At 43.3% G+C, this 25056-nt stretch overlaps 1 protein-coding gene across 1 annotated transcript; it reads right to left on the reverse strand.

Annotated features, from left to right (window-relative positions):
- Positions 1-8300: 8300 nt before the first annotated feature.
- LOC138785846 (olfactory receptor 10A7-like) lies at positions 8301-20096 on the reverse strand. Its single transcript, XM_069962235.1, has 3 exons — positions 19997-20096; positions 17991-18130; positions 8301-9230 (listed from the first exon to the last, which is right to left on the reverse strand). The coding sequence occupies exons 1-3, from the start codon at positions 20094-20096 to the stop codon at positions 8301-8303; spliced, it is 1170 nt and encodes a 389-aa protein (XP_069818336.1).
- Positions 20097-25056: the final 4960 nt, after the last annotated feature.

Raw genomic sequence — 25056 nt, forward strand, 5'->3', positions numbered from 1 at the left:
CTTGCCTGAGATAGAGCCTATTTCATAGTGTTCCTCGATCTTGCTGTTTTCCCTGCATTGTATTTTTGGTTACCAGACTTTTGGCTTTTGGACTTGACTATTCTCCTGGATTACGTTTTGTACTGTGCAGCCCTCCTGTTGCTGACTTGGACCTCTGACCTTTCTGTATTGTGTTGCGTTTTTCCTGTCTGTTGTTTTGTGTTCACACTATATAGGGTAGGGACCGCCGACAAGTTGTCCGCTGTCACTAGGACTGCTGTGGCAAGTAGGCAGATGCAGCGGGGCGGGTGCCAGTGTTAGGGCTGCACCTGTCCTTTGTCTTGCTGTTCCTATATATCCTGACACTACCGCTTCTACCTTGTTCACTCTGTCCTCACCGCTATACTGGGTCAGGCTGAATTTTTTGGTGGTTCATGATAAGCTACCTCTGTTTTAATGGTTCCCTGTGTTCTCAATGCCATGCTGTGTCAGGCTGAGTTTTTGGGTTGTCCCTATGCCTACCTCTGTTTTAACCAGGCTGCTGCACAGAATTAGGCATAATGGTGCCATTAGGCAGCCTCAGAGGCATGCATACATGCTGCCCCAGCTGTTTCCTGTCCATTTCCGTTGTGTTTCCATCAATTTCTGAGGTTGACAGGTTTTCACACGACCTTCCCTCTACCGCACTTGGGTCCCCTCAAAAAATGCTTGATTCTCCCATTGACTTCAGTGGGGTTCGTTACTTGAAACGAGTACTCGAGTATCGGGAAATACTTGGCTCGAGTAACGAGCACCCGAGCATTTTAGTACTCTCTCATCACTAATGATAGCCAGACTACCCTAATTTAATTCATATTGGATGAGCAGGCAGAGGAGGATGTGGAGGAGCTTAAACAGGAGCAGGAGGGTGTAGCAGACACAGGGTAGCATCCATGCTGGTTTCAAAGCATCTGTTGGGAGAGGATGTCCTGAAAAGAAGGAGGAGGAGATGAAAAGTAATCTTCCTGGTGAGGACAGCAAATTGTTTCCTGTTGGCAGTCTGGTGCAAATGGCAAACTTCATGTTAGGCTTCCTTAGCTGTGACCCATTCTTTACAACCATTTTTTGCCAACAAAGATTACTGGCTGTTCACCTTTCTCAATCCATGGTATAGAGAGAAGTTCAATCATTTACTTTCCCGAGAGGAGAGAAGTATAAAAGTCAACCAATACAAACTTCTAACATGTGGTACTTACATGTCTGAAGTTTGTTCTAATGAAAGGTAAACTTTAAATTGTTTGTTTGATGGACTTGACAGGGTGAGAGTGTTTGATTTTTGATGATTACTCTGCATTTTATTGCATGAATTAAATGTTTGATACAATAGAAAGACAGAACTAAATATTTAGTGCAGAAACTATTATTTGTAGTTACAAAGCTCGGACATTTCCTGGAGGTTTTGACCATCAGAGATTGTGTCCCCCTCTTCCATACACATCTTCTCCAGATCTTTCAGGTTTCAGAGGCTGTCTCTAGGAGTAACATTGAGTTTCAGCTCCCTCCAAAGATTTTCTATTGAGTTCAGGTGTGGAGACTGGCGAACACTCCCAGACCACAAAATGTTTCTTATGGAGCCGCTCCTTAGTTGTCCTGGCGGTGTGCTTTGGGTCATTTCCATGCTGGAAAACCCAGCCACCATCCATTTACAATTCTCTTTCTGAGGGAAGGAGGTTGTTGACCAACATTTTGTGATGCATGGCCCCATCTATTCTCCCTTCAATACAATGCACTCAGCCAATGTTTCCACCCCCTTACTTCACGGTTGGGACTGTGTTCTTGGGGTTGACTTTCCAAACATATTACAGTGATTGGCTGCAGTTTGTTTGAAAACTCATAGAGGATCTGAGAAAGTATATTAGGAAGGGGAGTAAAATAAGGACCAAGGAGCGGGTGAAGAGCTCGGCAAGGTAAGTATTTATTTTTCTTTTTTTTTTTCTTTTATTATTTTTACACATCTAGGCTGGGTTCACACTAGGTATATTGCAGTCAGTATTGTGGTCCTCATATTGCAACCAAAACCAGGAGTGTATTAAAAACACAGAAAAGATCTGTTCACACAATGTTGAAATTGAGTGGATGGCCGCCATATAAGAGTAAATAACGGCCATTATTTCAATACAACAGCAGTTGTGTTAAAATAACAGCAAATATTTGCCATTTAATGGCGGCCATCCACTCAATTTCATCATTATGTGAACAGATCCTTTCTGTGTTTTTAATCCACTCCTGGTTTTGGTTGCAATATGAGGACCACAATACTGACTAAAATGTACGTAGTGTGAACCCAGCCCTAAACTGTATTTATTTATTTATTTTGGAGGGTTTCCGGAAAAATGAACTGAATTTTCTAAAAGAAGTTTCCTGTAGGGCTTTCCTAATGTCTTTATTCCTCAGACTGTATATTATGGGATTTATGAATGGGGTAAACACAGTATATAGCAGGGAGAGGATTTTACCAATTGCCGACGTGTTTCCTCTTGTTGGGGCAACATATACACTGAACAGAGAACAATAAAATATAGAAACCACAGTCAGGTGGGAGCTACAGGTAGAGAAGGCTTTCTGTCTACTTATATTAGAAGGAATCTTTATGATAGTGGAAATAATATTTATATATATCACTATAATTATTAGGATTTGAATACAAAGTATCGGAGGACCTAAAATAGAAACTTCTATTTTAACAAAGTCGGTACCTGAACAGGCAATTTCTACCAATGGAACAAGATCACAGAAAAAATGGTCAATAATATATTTTTGACAAAACTTTAACATAAATAATGTTGAGGTGTCCATAACCGCTATGAAGAAAACGGTCAGCCAACAGATAACGACCAATTTCACACAATATTCATTTGTCATAATAGTGGAGTAACGGAGGGGATTACAGATGGCCACATATCTGTCATAGGACATCACAACAAGTAGGAAACACTCAGATGCCTCGGAGGCAGAGAAGAAAAAAAACTGAGCTATACAGCCAATAAAAGTAATGGTCGCCCCATTATTCAGAAGGATGTGAAGCATAATGGGGATGATATCCATGGTTAATAAAATGTCATTTAAAGCCAGCTGTGAGATGAAGAAGTACATTGGAGTATGGAGGTTCTTGCTGGTGGACACCAGGATGGTGATCAGGAGATTCCCACAGATTGTTGCCCCATAAACAACAAGAAACACAAGGAATAGAACATTTCTTAAAAGTTGACCACCTGGAAATCCTAAAAGGAAAAATGTTGTGACTTCAGTCACATTTATCTATAGGTAGAAAAGGGAGAAGACAAAATTGGTGAATCATGGTGGCTTTCGATAAGTGACTTGGAATAAGCGAAGGCTAAACCATCATGGATAGATTATAATAATAGTATAATAGACAATGCTAAGGTTCAGTTCAATACATAATAATTTCACTTTCTGACAATTCCTACCTGTTGGATTATGTCCATTCTGTGGGTTGCCATGGATTTGGTTTAGTGCTAAACTGATGAGCAGAGTATCAGGGACTTGCTGGGTTTGATCCTTCAACCCACTTACATGAATCTGGACTTGGCTGCAGGGAACACTTAGGTTGCAGGCTTAAGAGTAACCTACATAATCTGCTGAATTCAAATACCCTACCAAAGGAGAAGACATCTAGTGTGGTCAAAAAAAGCAGAGGTCAAGGCTGGAAGAGTTTTTGTCAACTTGATGGACAGTTTTAATTCTAGGCATGTAGGTCAGTAGGTCAGGGCCGGCTGCTAAAATAAATAAATAAAATTAGGAAAAAGAAGCCCATTTAAGCTTGGTAACAGTGATATTGAAATAGATTTTTTCACCAAAAAATTCTGTGAGCACTGGCCCTCTAGAAGCTTGGCAGCCACTTTAAGAAAGAAGATGACCCAGCAGAATATGAAATGTTTTAATAACTTTTATCAGACTAAAATGCTTTCTTCTCCATCAAGCTTTTTTATTTATTTTTTTCTTTATTGAATTTTAGCAGAATGATAAAAAAAATATTACATCAGTTATTTCTTCCAAATTGAAGGGGGGGGGGGGATCCATATCTTCTGATGCCACTCACCCACCCCCAATCACCTATAGGGAGAAACTGAAACATGAATTTATACATATATAAGGTTGTATTCCTCTACTTTCCTGCACATCAATCTATTTTATCTCATGAATTACCATTTAATCCATTCCATCAGAGCCATACTCTTAGTATCAATAGTGTAGCAGAAAATAGAAATTCCGTCACTAGCCTTCCATTGTGCTCTGAACCCTCTCTATCCCCCAAGATGGTGATCAGAATATGATCTTACTCTTTATAACTATATAGATTTCCTTCCAGTATGCTTCCATTACATGTAGGACCCCAGCCTTATATCACAACTACCTTGTGAGAGCTATGTGCTAACAAACTGTGAAAACATCATATCAACAATCTGCCATCACTAAAGATTCAACATTTTATTTAGTAAAACAACTATATAAAATGTAACATCAATCTAAGCCCAACAGAATAATTAACAAATTCCACAAATAAGAGATATAAGCTGAAATGTTGCCTGTACCTGCTTATGGATGACGATGAGACCTCTATTTATTATAGTGAAACAAAGATCATTGACATTTGTTGTCAGATGTATATCTTGTATATCATTTTTCGTAGTTCCCGATTCTTTCGGGGAACAGTGATCATGTTACACAGCAGCACAGTCAGCTTCGGAGACCATATAAGCTGTGAGTATTTATCTACAGGATGAGACAAGGGAGCAGGTAGAAGAACTCCCCGGAGATATCTCTGCTCCTGTCTGATCAGTCTCCGGTGTGACGGTCTATGGAGGAATATGAAGCTACATTGTCAGTCTTTAGCAATTATTTTTTTTAATTGTAAATTTATATGGAAGATAAAAAAAGAAAAGAAAATTGACGTAAACAGAATGACATGCTCAATTAGAATTATCTTTATATTTTCCATTCTTCCATCTAGCCCATTTCCTTTCATGACCGCTTGGCACACTCTTGGCATTCTCTCAATCAGCTTCATGAGGTAGTCACCTGGAATGGTTTTCAATTAACATACTGTATAGCCTTGTAATACCTACAATAGGACCCCTATATACTTATTTGTCCATAAGCACAAATCCAAAGTTTATACCTAACAAAAAACAACAATGCTGGACAATAATTCCAAATATAACGAAAGTATCTCTTTATTAATTACATACCAAGAATAAGAACAGTTTTATCTAAAATTGCAGGAAGCAAATACATACATTGGAGGGATGATGGGCAGACAAAAATGCATACGTATCCATATGTGTATACATGGCTACATGTGCGGACTTTTTTACCCATTGAATAGTACTGTGTTATTTCTTGTAGCTCTCAGTCCTCTTTTCTGTTTTCATTTCATTTCATTTCATGTGTTTTTCCCACCACGTATGTATGTAGCCATGTATACACATATGGATACGTATGCATTTTTGTATATGTAATTTATTTTTTGTCTGCCCATCATCCCTCCAATGTATGTATTTGCTTCCTGCAATTTTAGGTAAAACTGTTCTTATTCTTGGTATGTAATTAATAAAGAGATACTTTCGTTATATTTGGAATTATTGTCCAGCATTGTTGTTTTTTGTTAGGTATATACTGTATAGCCTTGTCAAGAGTTAATATGTAGCCTCTATAATGTGTCTGAGATCATCAGTTGAGTTGTGCAAAGCATTGGAACACAGTTCTTTGAAGTGTTTAGCTTTAGTCAATTCTGTTTTAATGCAAATTATGACAGGAACCAAGGCAGCTGGTGCCAGAAAGTGCCAGAGATTTGCTACTCCTCTGGAAAGTTCCTGACATGGACAGAGTTGGCAGCAGAGAGCACTGTGTCAGACTGGAACTAATACACCCCTTCCTGCAGGACATATAGCAGCTGATAAGTTTTTTTTTTTTTTCTTTGTGAAATACCCCTTTAAAGGACACATGGTGAAAGTGGAATGTTAGTAGAAAGAAAGCCAGCTGAGTTATATTGCCAGTGCCTGGACCTGCTGGTCAATTAATAATTAAGAGAAAATGTGGATAGAGTATACTTCAAAAGAAGGGGGGGGGGTGCTAGAGAGTCAAGAGGTGAAGTTGGGCTTTATTACCAATTATTTACAATAAACAGTTTTGTCTATTGTATTTTTTATGTGTATGTTTTACATGCTGCAACCATGACCATTTTTTGACTGGTGCCCACTGACTATTGGCTGTAAGGAACTCAGATAAATAGATAAAACAGACAGTGATATAATGAGTTTAAGTAATAGAGTAGTGGTGACGAGTATTCAAAGAGTTACAGGGCTAAAAAGAACCAACAATAATATTTTGAATCCATTTATTTAGTTTGTATGGTCTAAAAAAGCATAAAGAGTAGAGGGAAGGCGTCAGTATCTAAATAAACCAGACCTCCTGGGCTAGAGCTTTATCCAGAGGATTGCAATGGATTTAGCAGACTATGTCAATGACCAAGTGGAAGCCATCTGATAGTTGGCATGCACTACTAAGCCAGGGCTTAGTGTTAGACCATAAAATGGCCAACATCAACCCACAAAGTATTACATCAGGACCCACCACCACAGGGTTAATAGGAAGAACCGGGTACTGGGTGCTCCTGGACTGGGCAGAGTAGGCTAGTTTTTTTTATATCTAACAATAAATAACCAACACCGCACTCTCTAGGCAGTATATCAGTCCATGCACATCACAACGGATCCCACTTAATCCGCAATATTCCAGCAAAACTTTATAGCAAGATGTGTATAACATACGAGAAATACCTTAATGTTGCAACTTTTCGGTGTTCACTCCAGGTAATAGCAAGGAAGTGTACTCACACGGATGCAGGCTTTACTTTCACTTGTATTTCTTTAATCGGTATCTCGTACAGGACAAATTCAAATGCTCACAGGCTGGCGTGTTCTCCTCTCAGTCCAAACCATCCAACCTCGCGGCGGACGTTTCGGAGGACAGGCTCCTCCTTCCTCATGCGCATGAGGAAGGAGGAGCCTGTCCTCCGAAACGTCCGCCGCGAGGTTGGATGGTTTGGACTGAGAGGAGAACACGCCAGCCTGTGAGCATTTGAATTTGTCCTGTACGAGATACCGATTAAAGAAATACAAGTGAAAGTAAAGCCTGCATCCGTGTGAGTACACTTCCTTGCTATTACCTGGAGTGAACACCGAAAAGTTGCAACATTAAGGTATTTCTCGTATGTTATACACATCTTGCTATAAAGTTTTGCTAGTTTTTTTTTATATGGCTTACATGGGAAAGGATAAGGGGGATAAAAAAACAAACAAAAAGCAGCAGCCTAGTAATACCAGGGTGGGAATGCCCTTTTATTTTGGCTGTCCCCAGCCTAATATTACCAGCCTGCTACTGCCCAGTCCTGGAGCAACACATTTTTGACACTCCAGAACTGTTGGTACCTGGCTCTTCACAGTACCTCTTTAGTGGTGGGTACTGGGGTAACAATGTGGGGGTTTCTCAGGGGTATAGCCCATGGCTCATTGGCCCTGGTGAAAAATAGCTTGGCCCTGACCCAATCAGGCATAGTCAGAGAAACAGTTATATCCAATGACTTTCAGGGGACAACCCCTAATTTGCCACAGTGTGCTAATGAACTGTCACTGTCCCCCTGTATACTGTGCCACTGCCTCCCCCTCTTGTACTTTGTGACTGCCCCCTATAATAAATGTATTGCACTGTACTGTACTCCATCATGAACTGCCAGCAGGACATAATGAAGGTTGTAGTTTTTTTTTTGTTGGGGATAAAACTCACCTTTCCGTATTCCTGCTCTGGTCCATGTTCAGGCCTCCTCTGGTTAGGTCTGGATGCTGTGTCATGGGGGCAGAGGTAATTACGTGACTGTACAATACACAGGAGGAAGCAGCGAGTGATAGGACAGGGAGCTCTATTAGCCATTGCTGATACAATTGAATAGGAGATTAGAGCAACCTGCAGTATTGCACACTGCAGTCCTCCCGAATCGGTTGTCATATTCACAGCCAATTTAGAATAACTGCATAATGACAGAAGGTGGGGAGGGGGGCCTGCGCAACCTTTGTGGACAAATTGTAACATTTGTGACCCCTATAGCAAGACTAAGAGCTATAGAGCTACAAGCTTTGACTGGAGTAGCAAGCACTCAAATATTGTAGTACTCACAGTCTCGAGTAACCTCATGGGTCAGTGTAACCCTGTCTATGATGTGTGATGATCTGTAGATCTATAATGAATAGGAAATTGCACAAATTTTACCAGGTCACCCGCTTATAGAGTGTTTTTTGTACAATTTTTTTAATATCTTTATTCCTCAGGCTGTATATAATGGGGTTGACTAAAGGAGTAAAAACAGTATACAGCAGGGAGAGGATTTTACTCATCGTAAGTGTTCGGCCTTTTGTTGGGACAATATATACACTGAATATAGTCCAGTAGAATATGGAGACCACAATGAGGTGGGAGCTACAGGTGGAGAAGGCTTTCTGTCTACCTGTAGTAGATGGGATCCTGAAAACGGTTAAAAATACATAAGCGTATGACAGAATAATGATAGAAACTGGAAAAATAACATTTGGAATGCTTAGTAAATAAACCTCTAAGTCAATGATGTAGGTGTCAGAACAGGCAAGTTCTAGTAAAGGAACCAGGTCACAGAATAAATGGTCAATTATATTTGGTCCACAATAGTTTAGCGTTGCTGTTGTTATGGTGTCAATTAACATAATAGAAAACCCAAACAACCAGCAGCTGATGATCAATATCACACAACGTCCACTAGTCATAATGGAGGAGTACCGGAGGGGATTACAGATGGCCACATATCTGTCATAAGACATCACTGCGAGGAGAAAGCACTCAAATGTTTCTAGGGAACAAAAGACATATAACTGAGTGATACAACCAATAAAAGACATGGTGCCCCCATTATTCAGTAGGATGTGGAGCAGGTTGGGGACAATGTCTGAAGTCACCAAGATATCACTGATAGAGAGTTGTGAGATGAAGAAGTACATTGGGGTGTAGAGGATCTTGCTGGTGGACACCAGGATGATGATCAGGAGGTTCCCAAATATTGTCAGACAATAAACCACAAGGAACAAACAGAACAGGAAAATTCTTAAACTTTGACTGACTTGAAATCCTAAGAGAAGGAACTCTGTGATCTCCGTTTTGTTGTGCTCCTATGTTTAGACCAAGAAATAAATTGTATTTATTAAAAGACAACAGATATAAAGTGGCCACAATATTGCACCCTCTAGAATACTTTCAAACTAGAGTTGATCGAACCTCTGGAAATTCTAGAAACGAACATTCATGAATCTGCCGCATTTGATTACTGATGCCTTCCCAGGCCCGGGACAAGGAGTTTTGGTGCCCTAGGCAGAGAAGGCAAATTGCGCCCCCCCCCCCCCCCCCCCGAACCCAGCGTTATCAGAATCGGCGGTCAGTTTCCCTAAAGGCCCTATTCCAAGGAACAATTGTCGGGCCAGATTCGGCTGATAATCGTCCTGTGGAATAGTAGGCAACGATCAGCCAACATCGTTCATGTCGGCTGATCGTTGCGTCGTTTGTCTTTCAAACATGTTGAAAAACAAACAACTGATTCTATCATTTTACTGCAACACATACTGTACATGCCTTCACCACTGCAGTGGGATCCGGTGCCTTGCTAAAAAACATTTTTATCACAGGTTGAGAGTGTCAGGGAGGTGGGTCTGTGACAATGTCTGTGCACGCCCTGCTCTATGGCTGCTGCATCTTCAGGTCGTCTCCACTCCTCCAGCTGTCACTTATTCTGGAGGACGTGGCAGCTTGAAGATACAGCAGTGGCCAGAGAGCAGGGCGTGCACAGACATCGTCACAGACCCACCTCCCTGGGATAAAAATGTTTTTTAGCAAGACACGGGATCACACAGCAGCGGGGAAGGTTTGAGACAGCAACTGTATTGCTTCCCACTGTGCCAGTGCTCCCCCTGTGCCCCCATGTAGTAGACAAGCCCCCAAAGCACCCCATATAAATTGGTTTGCCAAATATGTGCCCCCATACAGTATAGGAGATCTTCTTTGTGCCTCCATTTAGGTAGGGTTTAGTAGTGGAGGTATTGTGGATAAGGGGTGTAGTAGTACAGGTATAGATGAGAGGTGTAGTAGTGGAGGTATAGTGGATAAGGGGTGTAGTAGTTCAGGTACAGATAAGGGGTGTAGTAGTTCAGGTATAGATAAGGGGTGTAGTAGTGGAGGTAGAGTGGATAAGGGGTGTAGTAGTTCAGGTATAGATAAGGGGTGTAGTAGTTCAGGTATAGATAAGGGGTGTAGTAGTGGAGGTAGGGTGGATAAGGGGTGTAGTAGTTCAGGTATAGATAAGGGGTGTAGTAGTGGAGGTAGAGTGGATAAGGGGTGTAGTAGTTCAGGTATAGATAAGGGGTGTAGTAGTTCAGGTATAGATAAGGGGTGTAGTAGTACCGGTATGGATGAGTGTTGTGTCAGTACATGCAGGGAGTTGCAGTGTTGTCACAGGCTGACAGCTAACCTGTGACAACACTACAACTCCTTGCATGCACTGACAGCCTATGACATCACTACAACTCCCAGCATGTACTGGCAACCTGTGGCAACACTACAAACCTGTGGCAACACTACAAATCCCAGCATGCACTGGGATCCTGGGAGTCAGTACATGCTGGGAGTTGTAGTGTTGTCACAGGCTAGCTGTCAGTACATGCTGGGAGTTGTAGTGTTGTCACAGGCAAGCTGTCAGTACATGCTGGGAGTTGTAGTGTTGTCACAGGCTAGCTGTCAGTACATGCTGGGAGTTGTAGTGTTGTCACAGGCAAGCTGTCAGTACATGCTGGGAGTTGTAGTGTTGTCACAGGCTGACAGCTAACCTGTGACAACACTACAACTGCCAGCAAGTACTGGGAGGGATACACACACATACAATTACTCACTCACTCTCACACATACATGCATACATCCACTCTCACACACACATTCCCATGCAGGCACTTACATTTAATGAGGGATCTCCTTCTATCTTCCCAGCACCTGCAGCTCCTCTGTCGTCCTCCTCACCGGCACTATGCTCTCCCGCCCCTCCCCCTCCTGTCCTGCACAGACAGGAGACTGAAGCCATGAGGTGAGAGCCGGTGAGACCTACAGACTGCTGACAGGGGAGGGAGCACGACCCCAGACTGCATCCTAGTGAGAAGGACAGCTCTGTAAGAGTCTGTTCTTCTCACTAAGCAATGCAGTATACAGCCAGCAGCACCGTCCCCTCTCTGTGAGTCACCTGGCCCCTACAGCACTCCCGTCAATGCGGCCCTGGTTACAGTGCAGGGTGGGCTGGCGGGCGAGCGGGGGACAGGATGGATGGGTAAGAAAATTAATTACCCATCCAGACTGCGCCCCCTGTAGTTTTGCGCCCTAGGCCATCGCCTACCCCTGCCTACTCTTTGTCCCGGCCCTGTGCCTTCCAGTTCCGTGTGGAATGAGGAGAATGCCCGGGTACCGTCTGGAATTCCGGGATTCAGCCTAGGTAATAGTCTGAATCCTGGAATTCCAAGCGATACCCGGGCTTTAGGAACTAGAAAAATTCCCGATATAGAGTAATGACCATATTATCAACATTCAGCTGGGTGAGCGATGAGTTTTGCCCCTTTAAAAAAAAAAACCTTTGGTATACTTTTGGATGCATTAGCGAACGCATTCCAAATCTTCCCTTCCACTACTGCTACGTTTCATCATCAAATGATGACTTTTTTAAGGTGACAACACAGCAGGGAAATCCAGTGTGTTGTCCCCTTGAGAAAGTCCATTAAATCATTACGCTTGTTACACATGCTACCACATTATACGTAGCTGTTTAATTAATAAAATTACAGGCAATAACCTTTTCAGTAAATTTGTTAATGAAATTGCTAGGTACAATGTGTAATAACTTGTACCTAGCAATTTCATTCATAAATTTATCAATAATTACTGAGCTGTAAATGAAAGAATTAGGTGAAAAGGTAATTGTTGTTAAATTTATGAATGAAATCATATATTTTTATATTTGTAGTATAATTTTGTCTCAGTTTTTCTATTGTAAATAATAAATAGCAAAATTAGAACGCAAATATGCTGTTTTAAGTAAATATATAGTAAAATAGCTGGCGACTTTAATGCAAGGGGATCACTTATATTGCCATATAGCTATATATTAACCCCTTGCTGCAAAATGACGTTTGGGGAACGTCGTGTAAAGTAGGTAGTTAATGCAACATGACGTTCCCCAAACGTCATGTTGTTCCTGCCTCCCGCCGCTGTCTGTAAGTGAGATCGGGCAGCGGGAGGAGGCAGTATCACACCACATCCTCCCGCTGCCTCTGCCCAGAGGGGAGCCGCGCTCCCCCCGGGCAGTTAACCCCATAAACGCTGCGGTCGATGCGACCGCAGCGTCTATGGGGAAGATGTGGTGATTGCCGCCGATCTGCCGCCGCCACTGTCACTGTGTCCCCCGGCCCCCCTTCCCCTGCCGCCGGTACCGGAGATCGCCGCTATCAACGTTATAACGGCAATCTCCGGTACCGGCGCCGCCGACAACTTTCATCTCCCCCCCACCGTGAATCCACGGTGGGGGGAGATGAAAATGTAATAATCAGACCCCAGATCAGCCCCCCTAGTGCCCCGATCACTAACCCGCTCCCTCCCCGGGCGGCCATCAGATCCAAGATGGCCGCCCCCATCCCTGCGAACAAACGATGTTTGTTCGCAGGGATGGAAATGAAAAAAATGATCAAAGCCCCATGCTCTCCGCCACCAGAGGTAGCGGAGAGCATGGGGCAGTGATCGGGGACCCCCCCCCTGTGGGGTCCTGGAACAGGCAATCAGTGGTATATACTATATACCGCTGATCGCCTGTTCCCAGTGCTGCCGGCACTTTTTATCCCCTGTCACCATAAATCATTGGTGACAGGGGATAAAAAGTGTTACAGTGTCGCCCCCCAAGTCGCCCCCCACCCCACCAGTCCCCCCCGTCCCCCAGTCACCCGCCCTTCCCCATATACTCACCGGATCCACGGAGCTCCTTCCTCTTCGGTCTCCTGGCTGGTTATGAAGTGCGCATGCGCTCCACAACCAGCCAGCTCTGAAAATTTAAAGTGACAGAGACCAATTTGGTCTCTGTCCCTGAACTATGATTACTGTGATAGAAAATATCACAGTAATCATAGTAATACAGTGAAAATGAAAGTATAAAGTACAAAAAGTGACAAACATACAAAAAAAAATAGTAATAATTGCAGTTTACTCCCAAATTACCCCTAACCCCCCCAGATTACCCGTAACCACCGCACATTGCCCATAACCGCCCCAGGTTGTCCGTAATCACGCCAGATTGCACGTAACCACTGCACGTTGCCCGTAACAACCGCACATTGCACGTAACCACCGCACGTTGCCCATAACCACCGCATGTTGCCCGTAACCACCGCACGTTGCCTGTAATCACACCAGGTTGCCTGTAATCACACCATATTACCCGTAACCGCGCCAGATTACACATAACCACCGCACGTTGCCCGTAACCACCGCACGTTGCCCGTAATCACGCCAGATTGCACGGAACCACCGCACGTTGCCCCTAACCGCCCCAGGTTGCCTGTAATCACACCAGATTACCTGTAACCACCGCACATTGCCCCTAACCGCCCCAGGTTGCCCGTAATCACACCAGATTACCCGTAACCACCGCACGTTGCCACTGACCACCGCATGTTGCCACTGACCGCCGCACGTTGCCACTGACCTCCGCACATTGCCCCTGACCACCACACATTGGCACTGACCACCGCACGTTGCCTCTAACCACCGCACACTGCCTCTAACCACCCCAAATTGCCAAAGACCCCCTCCAGATTGCCGTAACCAACCCAAATTACATATAAGCACTTCAGTTTATCCGTAACCAACCCAGATTGTCCGTAACCACCGCACGTTGCCCGTAACCACCGCATGTTGCCCGTAACCACCGCACGTTGCCCGTAATCACGCCAGATTGCACGGAACCACCGCACGTTGCCCCTAACCGCCCCAGGTTGCCTGTAATCACACTGGATTACCCGTAACCACCGCACGTTGCCCCTAACCGCCCCAGGTTGCCCGTAATCACAACAGATTACCCATAACCACCGCACGTTGCCCCTAACTGCCCCAGGTTGCCCGTAATCACGCCAGATTACACGTAACCACCGCACGTTGCCACTGACCGCCGCACGTTGCCACTGACCGCCACACATTGGCACTGACCACCGCACGTTGCCTCTAACCACCGCACACTGCCTCTAACCACCCCAAATTGCCAAAGACCCCCTCCAGATTGCCGTAACCAACCCAGATTGTCCGTAACCACCCCACGTTGGCCGTAACCACAGCAGGTTACCTGTAACCACCCCAGATTGTCTGTAACCACAGCAGATTACCCGTAACCACCGCAGATTACCCGTAACCACCCCACATTACCTGTAATCTAATTTTTTTATTGTATTTTAGTAACTGCGCTATTCTAATAACTGTTTCTAGCTGCGGTTTTGCTTCAGCAAATTGGCGCTCCCTTCCTTCTGAGCCCCTCTGTGTGCCCATACAGGGGTTTATGCCCACATATGGGGTACAGTTCTACTCAGGACAACCTGCGTTACAGATTTTGGGGTACATTTTCTCTCTTGTTCCTCGTCAAATTTAGAAATTTCCAACTAAAGGAACATATTATTGGAAAAATTCGAGTTTTTCATTTTTACTGTCTACTTTTGAATACTTTCCTCTAATACCTGTGGGGTCAAAATGCTCACCACACCCCAAGATGAATTCTTTGAGGGGTGTACTTTCCAAAATGGAGTGACTTATGCCGGGATTTTACTCCGCTGGCACTACAGGGGCTCTGCAAACGCACCTGGCGCTCAGAAACTTCTTCAGCAAAATCTGCACTGAAAAAGCTAATTGGCGCTCCCTTCCTTCTGATCCCTGCTGTGTGCCCATAGAGTGGTTTATGCCCACATATGGGGTACCGTTCTACTCACGAGAACCTGCGTTATAAATTTTTGGGTACATTTTTTCTCCTCTTCCTCGTGAAATTGAGAAATTTCAAACTAAACAAACATATTATTTGAAAAATTTGAGTTTTTCTTTTTTACTCTCTACTTTTAAATACTTTCCTCTAATACCTGTGGGGTCAAAATGGTCACCACACCCCAAGATGAATTCTTTGAGGGGTGTACTTTCCTAAATGGGGTGACTTTTGGGGGGGTTCTATTCTGCTGACACTACAGGGGCGCTGCAAACACACCTGGCGCTCGGAAACTTCTTCGGAAAAATCTGCACTGAAAATGCTAATTGGTGCTCCTTCCCTTCTGAGCCCTGCTGTGTGCCCATACAGTGGTTTATACCCACATATGGGGTACCGTTCTACTTAGGAGAACCTGCGTTACAGATTTGGGCATGCAGCTTCTCCCCTGTTCCTAGTGAAATTGAGAAATTTTAAACTAAACGAACATATTATTGGAAAAATTCTAGTTTTTCAATTTTACTGTCTTATTTTGAATACTTTCCTCTAATACCTGTGGGGTCAAAATGGTCACCACACCCCAAGATGAATTCTTCGAGGGGTGTACTTTCCAAAATGGGGTGACTTTTGGGGGGGTTCTCTTCTGAGGACACTACAGGGGCTCTGCAAACGCACCTGGCGCTCAGAAACTACTTCAGCAAAATCTGAACTGAAAATGCTAATTGGCGCTCCTTTCCTTCTGAGCCCGGCTGTGTGCCCATACAGTGGTTTATGCCCACATATGGGGTACCGTTGTACTCAGGAGAACCTGTGTTACAAATTTTGGGGTATGGATTTTCTCATATTCCTTGTGAAATTGAGAAATTTCAAACTAAACAAACCTATTATTGGAAAAATTCAAGTTTTTCATTTTTACTGTCTAGTTTTAAATACTTTCCTCTAATACCTGTGGGGTCAAAATGGTCACCACACCCCAAGATGAATTCTTTGAGGGGTGCACTTTCCAAAATGGGGTGACTTTTGGGGGGTTTCTCTTCTGCGGACACTACAGGGGCGCTGCAAACGCACCTGGCGCTCAGAAACTTCTTCAGCAAAATCTGCATTAAAAAAGCTAATTGGCGCTCCTTCCTTTCTGAGACCGGCTGTGTGCCCATACAGTGGTTTACACCCACATATGGGGTACCAATTTATTAAGGAGAACCTGCGTTACAGATTTTGGCATGCTTTTTTTCTCATGTTCCTTTTCAAAATGAGAAACTTTAATCTAAACGTATATATTATTTGAAAATTAAAATTTTCGATTTTTTTACGCCCTAATTGTGAATAATTTCCTCCAGCCCCTGTAGGGTTAAAATGCTCATTATACCCCTAGATTAATTCTTTAAGGTGTATAGTTTCCAAAATGGGGTCACTTATGGGGGTTTTCAGTATACAAGCCTTCTAAATCCATTTAAAAAAAAGAACTGGTCCCTAAAAAAAAAATCAGTTTTGGAAATTTTCACAAAATGTGATAATTTGCTAATAAATTTCTAAGCCCCATAACACCCTAAAAAAGTAAAATATGTTTCCAAATTATGCCAGAATAAAGAGAACATATTGTTAATGTGATTTAGCAACTAATTTATGTGCTATGACTTCCTTTTTTAGAAGCAGAGAATTTCAGAAGTTCATAAAATGCAAAATTTTCAAATTTTTCATGATATTTTGATGTTTTTCACAAAAAATACACAGTAGTGACCAAATTTTGCTACTAATATAAAGTGTCATATGTGACGAAAAAACAATCTCAGAATCGCTAGCATACGTTAAAGCATCACTGAGCTATAAGAGCATAAAGTAAGACAGGTCAGATTTTGAAAAATGAGCCTGGTCATTAAGGCCAAAACAGGCTGCGGAGGCAAGGGGTTACAAAAACAACATATTTTTTATTTCAGATTTGCTTTTGCAAATGAAAAACAGCAAGATAGAACAAAAATATTCTGTATTAAGTAAAATGTTAATACAATAGCTGGCGACTATATTGCATTAGACACAAGACCTTTGCATTAAAGTGTCACTGTCGTTATAATTTTTAAAATCTAAAACAGCAGATGTGATATAAAGCAAGATTGCAATATATATTCATTGTTGTTTTTGTTGTTGTTATCATGTTGTAAAACAAAGCTTAACTTACCAGAAATACAGTTCCAGTCTCCTGAAAGCAGCTTTTTAGACTGGTTGTAAAAAAATTAATAAATAAAAAATAATAATAATAATCACTTGAAGTCTGACCTGTACACTGTCACAGCTGCCTTCTCTCTATGAGTGCTTAGATGGCCTGGGATACACAGGACTTCCGGCTTTCTGACTGTTTCTTTTTTTTTTTTGAGAAAAAAAAAAAAATCAGAAAACAGGAAGTGCTTCGCTTTTCATGATAACTACGAAAAAAAAGAAAAAGAATGTAAATCACAAACTTGCTTTATACTATTTAGATTTTGAAAGTTATAACGACTGGGACATTTTAAAGCTGCCAGCTATTTTAATATATATTTACTTTACACATCATATTTTCATTTTAATTTTGCTATTTTTCATTTACACAAGCAAAATTGAAATGAAAATCTGCTTTTTTAAGTTAATATACAGTTTGTTAAGGTTCGGTTCGCAAGTTCGCCAATTTTATGCCAAAAATTTACAAACTGGTAAACCGAACTGTCAAAAAATGCGCTCAGACAATATGCTGTATACACTTATTAGGATATACTTATAAATAAATATAATGGAGGTACCTTTGAAAATGTATAATTTTAGTCCCATGATAATATATAATACATAACTAGGGTTACTCTAAAGATCTAAAGATTTCAATACTTTTCCATTCTCTGTACCAGTCTTCCATCATTGTTACCTAATGATCACTTACATTAGATATTTCTCTGTTCTTCACATCCATTGTCAGATTAATCTTTCTTCTCGCTGCTTTCAGTTTTCGGAAGGGATCTAACTGTAATGTAAGAAAGCAACATTGTCGGCTCTCACTCTGACCTGGCACATGAATATCATCTATAGATCATAGAATTACCAGCAGATATTTATCTACAAGATGAAGACAAGGGAGCAGGTAGAAGAACTCCCCGGAGATACAGTATCTCTGCTCCTGTCTGATCAGTCTCCGGAGTGACGGTCAGTGGAGGAATAAAGAGTCTAATCTTTTAGACATAAACAACTTTGAAGAATTCTATAATAAAATATTTTATTTGAAATAAAATATAATAATATATTTATACATGACAATGAAAAACTTTCTAGAATACACTACAAATGACTGGATCTACTCTTAGTTCACCTCATCCTCAACCTCACTAATGTGTTTATCCCAGATCTCATCCCTTCTCTCTCTTCATCAGATCACTGACCACTTGAGTCTTCCATTATAAAAGCTCTCTGATGTTGTAGATTTTTTGTTCAGAAATATGTGACAAAGTCCTCAGTGAAAAGGTTTTCTAGACAAAACATACAGAGATACTGACCTAGAGGTTATACCTTTAGCTATGCAGCCCAGCATACCATTAGCTTTACCCACTTTCTGGCTCCACCGTGACTCATTGTCAGATGTCAGAAATCATGGCCTCTAAATCCTTCTGTTCTGAAGTCTTCTCTTGCACTGACAATATACTACTTGGATGGAGGAGTCCTTCTCCCCAAGTGCATTATTTTACAGTTAAGGTGAGGTGGCCAGAACTAGACACAGTTTTCCACGTCTGGTGCTACTGCCTAGCTATGGAGCACACCAAAGCAAGCTAAGAGAAGCTCTCAGGCATGACATTTCTGCAGACTAGCTGCTGAGCAAAAGACATGGGTGGTTTGTACTTTGTACTGTGCTACCAGGGCCTGAAGGGAGAGCAGAGGGAGCCCCGCCTGCATGATCAGGCACCTGAATGCAAAGGGTGAGCTGCAGTGGATCCAACACCAGAAAACCCACAAAACATCTGAGGCTCCCTCTACTCCCTCTGCTCCCTCTGCTTCCTCTGCTCCCTCAGCTCCCTCAGCTCCCTCTGCTCCCTCTGCTCCCTCTGCTTCCTCTGCTTCCTCTGCTCCCTCTGCTCCATCAGCTCCCTCAGCTCCCTCTGTTCCCTCTGGGTGTAGTTTGAGTTCCCTCTCATCTACGGCCTCTATGGTTGTAAGAGATGACAGGAACTAAGGTGAAAGATGGGACAGGTTTTAAGGGGCGTAGGAGGATTTTCTTTTCCTTTTCCTTTTTTTATTTCTCTTCTCAAGTAAATGTACAGGAAAGAAGGTTTCATACATTTTCCCCCACTTTAAATTTTATTTTATCTTGGGGTGGTTTTCCAATATTGTCAGTCTGTAAAAGTGGCGTAAATCAGGGGGCTGGGGGGCTGTAATGCATCCATGTATGATTCCCCTGCTGTCCCAGTTCCATTTCCTTGGTGTTTCCATCACTTTCTGAGGTTTTCAGATGACCAGACATCGTCCGCTCTGCCAAATAGAAAGCCCCTGAAAAATGCTCAAGTCTCCCATTGACTTTAATGGGGTTCGCTACTGGAATCGAGCACACGAGCATCGGAAAATACTCAACTCGGATAACGAGCATTCAAGCATTTTAGCACTAGATCATCTCTAGTCACTATGTAGTAGCTTTATGCATCTATGAGAGGAGATACAAAGACTGGGGATGGGGTATGGCGAGGTTTGGTCTAGTTTACAGTTGGTGATTTGTAGACTAGTTTGTATAGTTTATCATTGTGTTATACATAAGTATACTTTTATATATTCTTACTTATAAAATAATTTCTTATGAGATTCTTATAATTTGCTCATAATTACAGATTATTTCTATATGCCCTCACTGACCGTCACACCGGAGACTGATCAGGCAGGAGCAGAGATATCTCCGAGGAGTTCTTCTACCTGCTCCCTTGTCTTCATCTTGTAGATAAATATCGGAAGGTAATGTCTCACATTCAGGGGTCTGGTGGTCATAGAAGCTGACGCCGCTGCTGTGTAACATTGTCACTCATCCCCCCCAGAGACCTGGCCATGAAGAGAGATTACTCTGTGATCTTTCTTTTTGAGAACTTCCTGTAATACACGTGTCACATATCATCATACCCTCATACTTGTATACAACGTTTTGCCTGTTCTTACACAACTACTGCTTTTCAGTTTTAGGTTTCTAATATAATAAACCTTTGTATTATGGTTGGTGTATACTTGCTTTGCTTACTCATTACTTATGTATTTAGACTGCTTGGCTAGTTGTGGGATTACTGTATGTACTGTTAGTTACTGGAATTACTTAAGGGTACAAACACACAGGGCGCATTTGCTGCGTATGTACTGCTGCGATACGCAAGAAAATCGCATGGAAATCGCATGTTTGTTATGTGCGATTTTCATGCGCGAAAATGCGCGATTGCGTATTTGCGTGATGCGATTTTCGGGCAGATTGTTCATGTGTCGTAATTGTAAATAAAGGTAGTTGCTGTGTGTGAAGGAGTAATAAAAAAAAAAAAAAACCCTTTTTAGACTGAACTTAGTCGTGATAGGTGTTGTGTGGTGACACAGTGAAAGTGTAACTCACAAATATGTCAAGCAATCGTCCGGTTCGCCTTAGGCGACCTTATTTAAAAATGCTTCTGCAACTGGCATTAAGCCTGCATAGACGTGAACAAGAGGTAAACGTTATAACCAAACGTTTTGATGTAATTCTGTGGGGGTTTATAGTGAAGGTGTTTTTTATACATTTCTTTATTAGGCTGTTGGTATGTAGAGGGGGGCACATGAGGGGATAATGCTGAGGGAGACAACGGTATTCACATTGATGTGAGAGCCTCCCGTTCAAAGGTGTGACTGATATACAGTGTCACAGACTCTCACACCAACGTAAATAAGTTTACCTCATTCAGCATCTTCCCCTCATGTTGTCTTTTCTGTATCCTACCAGTCTAGTCAGTGCAGAGAGACGTCTGGTATACTGAGGGGCCACATGAGGGGATAATGGTGAAGGAGTTAAAGCTAAACACACTTGTGTGATAGCAACAAAAATACACACACAGGTACTCACAGCTGTGACTGATAGACATTGTCACAGTCTCTAAACACTGTATATATTGTTAACTCATTCAGCATCATCCCCTCATGTTGTCTCCTCTGTATACTACCAGTATTAAACAGTGCAGAGAGACGTCTGGTATACTGAGGGGTCACATGAGGGGATAATGGTGAAGGAGATAAACTTATACACACTTGTGTGCTAGCTACAAAAAACAACATACTGGTTCTCACCATTGTTATTGATACACACTGTCACATTCTTACAACAATGGTTAATGCTTTACCTCCTTTAGCATCAACCCCTCATGTGGGCCCCTCATCTGGACCGTTTCTAGCTTAACTGGCGCCTGTGGCGAGAACTGACAGGAAACACGGCTGGGCAATGAGCCGTAACTTGTTGTAAAGATAAGGACACAGAACGCTTATGCTGCCCCCCCAAAGGCTGTGTTATCTGCCACCTAAGGCAAACACTTCACCTCGCCTCATGCAAGATACAGGCCTGCCCCTCATTATAACACAAGTATTATACAGTAAAGAGAGACAGCTGGTATGCTGAGGGGAAGATGCTGATGGAGGTTACACTAGCTACACTAGTTTGAGGCACACCAATACTAGAAAACTTGAAATCATATCTGTGCAAAAACCATATTCACAAGTCTAGTGATTGGGTCTGCACCAATTTTAAGTAAATGTCCATTTACCAGTGTCTGTTCTCCGGTGAAGGTCCCATATAAACATAAGTAGGAAACGTGTTTTCTTGCTTTTCTCAAACGTTGTTGAACTATATACATACAGAATTTTTACTGAAAAGCAGGATACTTGTCATTTTCTCTCTCCCTCACTGGCCCTTTCTACTCAGTTACACTGGGGGGTGACTACTTTAGTAGTGTTATGCTCCCCCTGTAGTATATAGCCCCCCTGTGTGCTCACCCTCTGTATTATATAAACCCCCCCCCCCTACACTCTCCCCCATTAGTATATGGCCCCCCTTTGCACTCTTCTCTAGTAGTATATAGGCCCCCATGTGCTCTACTCCTGTATATAGCACCCCAGTGCTCTCTCCCAGTATGCACCGCTCCCTTTGCTTTATCCCCCTGTATTTGGCCCCCTGTGCTCTCTTCATTAGTATATAGCTCCCCTGTGCTCTATCCCCAGGATACTGCCCCTCTGTGCTCTCTCCCCCTGTATATAGCCCCCCTGTTTATCTGCCCCTATATATAGCACCACCTGTGCTTGTTATTACTCTGTGCTATCTCCCCCTGTATCAACCCCCCCTGTGTGCTCTGCCCCAGTATATAGCCCCCCTGTGCACTCCAACCTCCATTTTAGCATAAAAATTTTAATACATATACTCACCTAAGTCCTACGCGTCCACTTCTCTTCCTTCTGTGCCGCACTGCAGCAGTCAATAGAGGCCAATATCACCACTGGAGCCGGAATGTAAATTGGCGCCAACACTAGAGGGATAGTGCGGTCTATAGTGACTGCTGCCCTCACAAGTGTGACTGACACTGAGAGAGCCAATGGCTTCCATTTTGTCCGTGCTGCTGCCGCATTTACTCGATATCTATTACTGCTGTTTAGGAGCGCTCATATATGCTTACTACGGATGGAGCAGCGTAGGTACTGGGGTCCTGACAGCTGCCCATCGTTTTCCAACATGGATCCACATTTTGCCAGTTAACAACACCTTGTCTACTGGTTTGTCTATTGTACATTGGAACATTTTTAACATTATTGGCCATTCTACATCAATACATCACAAGTTCCCGGTTCACCCTTTATGTACTCAGCCACTTTTGGAACATTGTAAAGTCATACAGGAGCTCCTTTTTGAGGACCCTGCCACAGGCTTCCCCTTTGTGTACCCTGCCACTACTTACCCCTCGTGTACCCTGACACTAGCTTCCCCTTGGTATACCTTGCCAATGTTTCCCCCTTGTGCTATGTAACATTGTCCAAACTGGAACATAATTACTAAATCATTTTAGTTATGTAGTCCGGCACATTACCATCGAAACTACAATGGTTGGTATATTTAAAGGGTGTTCAAACTACGTATATTTGACTCTCTATATTTGAGGCTATATATCAACCAAAACAAGGAGTGGATTGAAAGCACAGAAAGGCTCTGTTCACATAATGTTGTAACTGAGTGGATGGCCGTCATTTAATGGCAAATATTAGAGGTTATGTTCAAACAACGGCTGTTGTATTGAAATAATGGCATTTACTTACCGTTAGATGGCGGCCATCCACTCAATTTAATTACATTACATTGTGTGAACATAGCCTTTTCTGTGTTTTCAATCCACTCCCGGTTTTGGTTGCTATGAGGACCTGACATAAAGACCCAACATCGCCTCAAATATACATAGTGTGAACCCAGCCTAATAAAACATCTCCATTCGTTTTAGGGGGTTAATATGGAGGGCTAATGTCAAAAGAGTAGTAGCTTTGTAATGCAAATGTGCACATTGTCCAAAACTACAACTACCATCATTGATAGATATTTGAACGTGCTGTTAGTATAATGTATGCAACTAAAATGTTCACATGTTGCTACACTAGAACTCAAATCATGGACTGTCACTGAGTTATTATGTCAGTAGAGGTTGAGCAGTATCAATGGCCCCTTGTATAACTTCAACGACTATCATTTTGTTTTGAAAGTTAAACATGATTTCAGTAGGACTTAGTTAATCTAACTCTGGGGTCCTCAACTGGCGGACCGCGGTCCGAATCCGGACCGCGGAGTCCAGCTGTCCGGACCCCTGGTCAGACCTCCTAACCGCCCCGGATCCGGTCCGTCCCTCTCCCCACCGTACTTCCTCCCGCCCCATAGGCGTACTGTCCTTAGATGTCAGTACGCCTGTGGGGCTGGGGGCAGTGTCTGTCCGGCCCCCGGCTGATACGCGCTCTCTGGGGATGTCCCGGGGATTCCCCAGCAGAGCGCACACCACAGACCTCAGTGTACGCTGCGGCCTGTCCTTCCTGGAAGTGCAGGCCTGCGGCGTACGCTGAGGTCACTGATGCACGCCCTGCTGGGGAATCCCAGGGACATCCCTACAGAGCGCGTATCAGCCGGGGGCCGGACCGACATGAAGAGAAGAAGACAAGAAGACAGGTGCGCCGGGGGAGCAAGGTGCTAGGTGAGTTGTTTTTTTTATTTTTTTTTTCTGTCTGGGGAGCTTCTACAAGGGGAGAGCACACAGGTTGACTATATACTACAGGGGCGACCTCACAGGGGGCTATATATTACTGAGGGGGCTATATACTACTGGTGGGAGCATACAGGGGGTTATATACTACAGGGGGGATCTCACAGGGGGCTATATACTACTGAGGGGGCTATATACTACTGGGGGAGCGCACCGGGGGCTATATACTACAGGGGGGACCTCACAGGGGGCTCTATACTACTGAGGGGGCTATATACTACTGGGGGGAGCGCATAGGGGGCTATATACTACAGGGGGGACCTCACAGGGGGCTATATACTACTGGGGGGAGCGCACAGGGGGCTATATACTACAGGGGGGACCTCACAGGGGGCTATATACTACTGAGGGGGCTATATACTACTGGCCGGAGCACACGGGGTCTATATACTACTGAGGGGTCTATATACTACTGGGGGGAACGCACAGGGGGTTATATACTACAGGGGGGACCTCACAGGGGCTATATACTACAGCGGGAAAGCACAAGGGGGCTATATACTGCTGGGGGGGACCTCACAGGGGACTATATACTACTGGGGGGAATGCACAAGGGCGCTATATACTACTGGGGGGAGCTCACAGGGGGCTATATACTACAGGGGGACAGCGCACGCGGGGGGCTATATACTACAGGGGGAGCTCACAGGGGGGCTATATACTACTTGGGGGGAGCTCACGGGGGATATATAC

Source organism: Dendropsophus ebraccatus, chromosome 1 (assembly GCF_027789765.1).
Source record: "Dendropsophus ebraccatus isolate aDenEbr1 chromosome 1, aDenEbr1.pat, whole genome shotgun sequence".
Lineage (NCBI taxonomy): Eukaryota > Metazoa > Chordata > Amphibia > Anura > Hylidae > Dendropsophus > Dendropsophus ebraccatus.

What these genes read in the sequence shown, in the direction of transcription:
- LOC138785846 (XM_069962235.1), bottom strand. Translation starts at nt 20,096, where the DNA reads ATGTTACACAGCAGCGGCGTCAGCTTCTATGACCACCAGACCCCTGAA. An exon ending in AGATGAAGACAAGGGAGCAG is followed by an intron (nt 18,131 to 19,996) that starts GTAGAAGAACTC and finishes TATGATCTATAG; the next exon opens with ATGATATTCATGTGCCAGGT. An exon ending in AGAACAGAGAAATATCTAAT is followed by an intron (nt 9,231 to 17,990) that starts GTAAGTGATCAT and finishes GTCTAAACATAG; the next exon opens with GAGCACAACAAAACGGAGAT.